The 4,353-nt window shown below is 36.5% G+C and overlaps 1 protein-coding gene across 1 annotated transcript in view; it reads left to right on the forward strand.

Annotated features, from left to right (window-relative positions):
* LHX3 (LIM homeobox 3) overlaps positions 1–2,596 on the forward strand; it is a 9,510-nt gene extending 6,914 nt beyond the window's left edge. Inside the window, exons 4-6 of the mRNA XM_018564070.1 lie at positions 315–466; positions 1,197–1,368; positions 2,013–2,596. Coding sequence (XP_018419572.1) covers positions 315–466; positions 1,197–1,368; positions 2,013–2,431 — 743 coding nt within the window. The 3' untranslated portion in view covers positions 2,432–2,596. The remainder of the gene's footprint in view (positions 1–314; positions 467–1,196; positions 1,369–2,012) is intronic.
* Positions 2,597–4,353: the final 1,757 nt, after the last annotated feature.

A 4,353-nucleotide genomic window follows, 5' to 3' on the forward strand; every position in this document is an offset into this window, starting at 1 on the left:
ATGCAATGGCAGTTTATGGGACTAGGAATTCTGGTGGGAAAATCTCCCCACGGGAGTCTCTGCATGATATAAGTAGGCATATCATTGAGCCTGCCAGCTATATAATAAAATTATAGTACCAGTTTTAGTGGAGCTGTCCTATAATATTCAAACACAGGGCCCCTGAATCAAATTGCTTTTAATTATATTTGTACTCACAAAATATACATCAACATTTTCCATTTGTTTAAAACAGATTGTTTTGCCTTGTAATGTGAATGTGTACAGGGTGTAATAATATCTTCTGTTTTTAATGTGTTTTTCTACTCGTGCAGAAGCTGAATCCACAGCCAAAAGGCCAAGGACAACCATCACCGCCAAGCAGCTGGAGACCCTGAAAAATGCGTATAATAATTCTCCGAAGCCAGCTAGACACGTCAGAGAGCAGCTGTCATCGGAGACTGGGCTGGACATGAGGGTGGTGCAGGTACGTGCTGATTTGTATAATAACAGCAACGGTTATAACTGGTTTAGTATGAAAGATAAACACACTATGAAAGAAAATAGGCTGGATTGGGTCACAAGCTATTTACTGTCAATGTACTCATCCCTATGAAGATACCTACACCCCCATTAGGCCTCATTCACATCATTGTTAGGCACAATTTACATATCTGTTTTATGTGTTTTACATTCATTATTATTTATCCTTGAGAAAGAGTGCCTTGATGGAAATTGCACCCAAAATACACCAAACAAGAAAACACAGGAGTGTGAATGCATGCTTTTCCTGTATGAGCAAGGCCTAATAAAAACATAAATAACACTGCATAATTATTTTATCATAATATTGTCACAAATTACAATAATACTAATAATCAGAACAATTCTCCTTCTTATTATTATTAATATGATGATGATGATTATTATTATTATTAGTATGTTTGCAGTAGTACTACTAATAACATAACATTTGTTTAATTAGATTGGAAGAATGGACATTTTGGAAGCAGAGACTGGATAGATAAGGTGTTAGTTTCTCGTCTCCCTTTGTGAAATTAGAAGCAAAAACAAAATACATTTCATAGCTCTTTTACTTTAATAATAAAACAAGGTAGATTTTCTATGTTTTATGGGCTTCATTTAGCTGTAATGTTTTGTTCTTAGTACTTAGAATTACATAATATAAGCCTGCTAAATTGTTGCTGTATTTCCAGGTCTGGTTTCAGAACAGAAGAGCAAAGGAGAAACGATTAAAAAAGGACGCCGGAAGACAAAGATGGGGGCAATATTTCAGAAATATGAAGCGGTCAAGAGGCAACTCCAAATCTGACAAGGATAGCATCCAGGAGGACGGTCCCGACAGTGATGCGGAGGTCTCTTTCACAGGTATAGTTGAGAACAACTCTAAAGTGGAAAATGTAAAGATGACCCTCCCTTCCAAAAGCTATTCACACCTATTGGGATCATAACATGGAAGATGTTATGTTGATAATGATAGAACAAAAATCCAGATATTGCTTGCTCTCTAAAGCTGAACTCTAGGCTACACAATAGAAATACAAGTATGAGATCTAATTTTGTGCCAAAAAATGTGTAATCCTGATTTGTGCACTAGACATTCTTCTCAGATTGTGCAGGGATAGCCTGGCTGGGTCACAATGCAGCCCCCCGCCCCCTTAACCCAATATAAAGGGGATTAGTGGAAGCTATAATAAAAAGATTCACATACTTACACTAGCTGTATTTAATAATATATATAATGGTTTTCAAATCAATCTCAAAATCTTGTGAAAATACCATGAGATTTCGGATCCTCAGCTTTCCCAATAGGTTGACATGGGAGTTCTTTCCAGGTCCACATTTATTTTTCAGCAGTTCTGGGCCTGTCCAGTAATTGTTTTTGTAAATGTCATGTTTAAAAACATTTGCCAACATTCTTTAAGAGTTCTGCTGCAACCAAACTTCCATCACTCTAAAAATGCCGTTATAAAACACAGATTTAATCAGTATGTAATATGTCTTTATTGCAGATGAGCCCGCTTTATCAGAAATGAACCACTCCAATGGGATTTACAACAGTCTTAATGAGGCTTCTCCAGTTTTGGGCAGACAGGCTGGAAGCAACGGTGCCTTCTCTCTGGAACATGGTGGCATTCCAACATCAGACCAGTACCATGACCTAAGATCCAACAGCCCCTATGGAATTCCACAGTCTCCAGCCTCACTACAGGCCATGTCTGGTCATCAGCCACTTATGTCTAGCTTAGCATTTCCTGACACGGGTTTGAGTATCATGGCTCAGAGTGGGCAAGGGGTGCCTCCGTCTATGAGGGTTTTGGGGGCAAATGGACCTAATTCTGATCTTTCCACTGGAAGCAGTGGTGGATACCCGGATTTCCCTGCCAGTCCTGCTTCTTGGTTAGATGAAGTTGACCATGGCCAATTTTGACATGACAATTCACATCATCTTCCAATGACAAATGAAGGCTGGACATAAAGTTTTTGGGAAAAAACTTGGACTAATGGCATCATGCAATCAAAATGGTTCTATGGGGAATGTGACATCTCAGACTTGAATCATGTTTAACAGACTAAGGATAGCACTAGACATCATAAAAAGGGACTAACATGATTAAACTCTCCTTGAATGTAGAGGACGTGCATCTGCTTAGCGTTATCCTAACGTATACTAATTGGAAGATAAAGACATTGTACCATGGATCTCAGTGACTTTCCTCTGCATCTTTAGCCTTGTGTTGTATGATAACATCTTCATCATCTTCTGCATTCTAGCAAGATACCTTTGTGTTTGCTTCATCGTCAAAACTTTTTTTAAAAAAATGGGGAATACCAGTCCCTCTGGTTATAGCATCTTTCTTCTACTTTATGTCTGATAAGGAAGCGGTAGAGAGCCAAACTGCTTTAAATTATTCATATCCAAATATGAAAGTAGATTGATTTTTTTTTAACAAATTATTTTTGCTCTTCGGCATAAAATTGAACATATTGTAGAAATCTCCAACTTTGTCTATCACCCATTTAGTCTACAAACATGTTAGTCTAAGGTTTGGGATGCAGTTTAGAGATTCCGGCTAGAATGAAAACTTGCAGGCAGCTGGATTAATGGTTTATTCTGTTGCTAAACTATCATTTCTAAACAGTCAGCCTTTAATCCTAGAAAAGTGGTAAAATTTAAACTCCGTCCGTTAAACAAGAGAAAAAAACACTTATTTGCAGACTTGCCAATTAGAGGTATTTTTACATTTTACATTTTTACTCAACGTGGGTATATGAGAATTGTTATATCTCCCATCTTCTGTGCCCCATTGTCCTGGCGATGGAAACATTTGATCATTTGAGGAATATTTGAATGCCTATAGACATGCAGTATAAAGTATGATTATGTCCCAGATGCAGATGTGTTTGGAAATTGCACTTAATTCTGTTGCCAAAAATAAACTAACATACCTGCAGAACTTTTCACTACAAATCATAATTTTTTAAATAATAAACATGTTATACAATCTATCATTTTTTAATAGTTCAGTTGTGTTGTTTAATGTTGAGCTATTTGGCAAATAACATCTGTTTGATTTATTGGTGGTATAAGAATTCAGTATGTATATTGTTCCGGTAAGCTGAATGCTGTGGATTCTGTGTCTGTGAAAGTGTCCTCTTATTTATTTACTCTTTAATGATCAAAACAGTTCTAAACACTGAATAAATTTGTCAGCAAAATAATGAATTCTGTCTGCCTAAATTTACTCTCTAGAAATCATTTAAGAGCCTGCTATAAAACTTTACTGGAAACTGTAAATAAACTTCCTTAAGTATTTATTATTTTTCCTACTCGATTACAGCTTAGGGAAATCTATTTTATAATGCAGTTTTTGTGTCTATATTTTTAATTATTATATTTAATGGTAAGCATTAAAAGAACATTTGTATTCTTTTCCAATCAGGTAAATACAAAATAATACATATAAATAATTCATATTTGCAGGTGGCACGCTCCAAACAAAGTACTAGCTGTCTGGTACAAAACAGTTCCACTGGTATAGATCAGATCACATAGACTGCTAAGGGACACCTCTACCCTATCTTATCATGAATTGTTCTGTCTGGCTGTAGTCTTTTGTGTAAAAACTGCAATTAAAGTGACACTAAAATCAGGAGTTAAATTTTAAAAATGTATTCCAGTACCTTAACTATTAACAAAAATGTATCTTATTTGTTCATCACTCAGCTGGAGATCCTCAAATCATCTCTGAATTGGTGCTGACACTGTCCTTCCTTCTGGAGGGTGGCTACTTTTGCTCCCCATGGTGCCTGTGTGTGTTGTAAAGTAGTCACCACTCCAAGCTGAATCCA

The sequence above is a fragment of the Nanorana parkeri genome, unplaced genomic scaffold, assembly GCF_000935625.1.
Source record: "Nanorana parkeri isolate BGI_ZX_2015 unplaced genomic scaffold, ASM93562v1 scaffold719, whole genome shotgun sequence".
NCBI lineage: Eukaryota > Metazoa > Chordata > Amphibia > Anura > Dicroglossidae > Nanorana > Nanorana parkeri.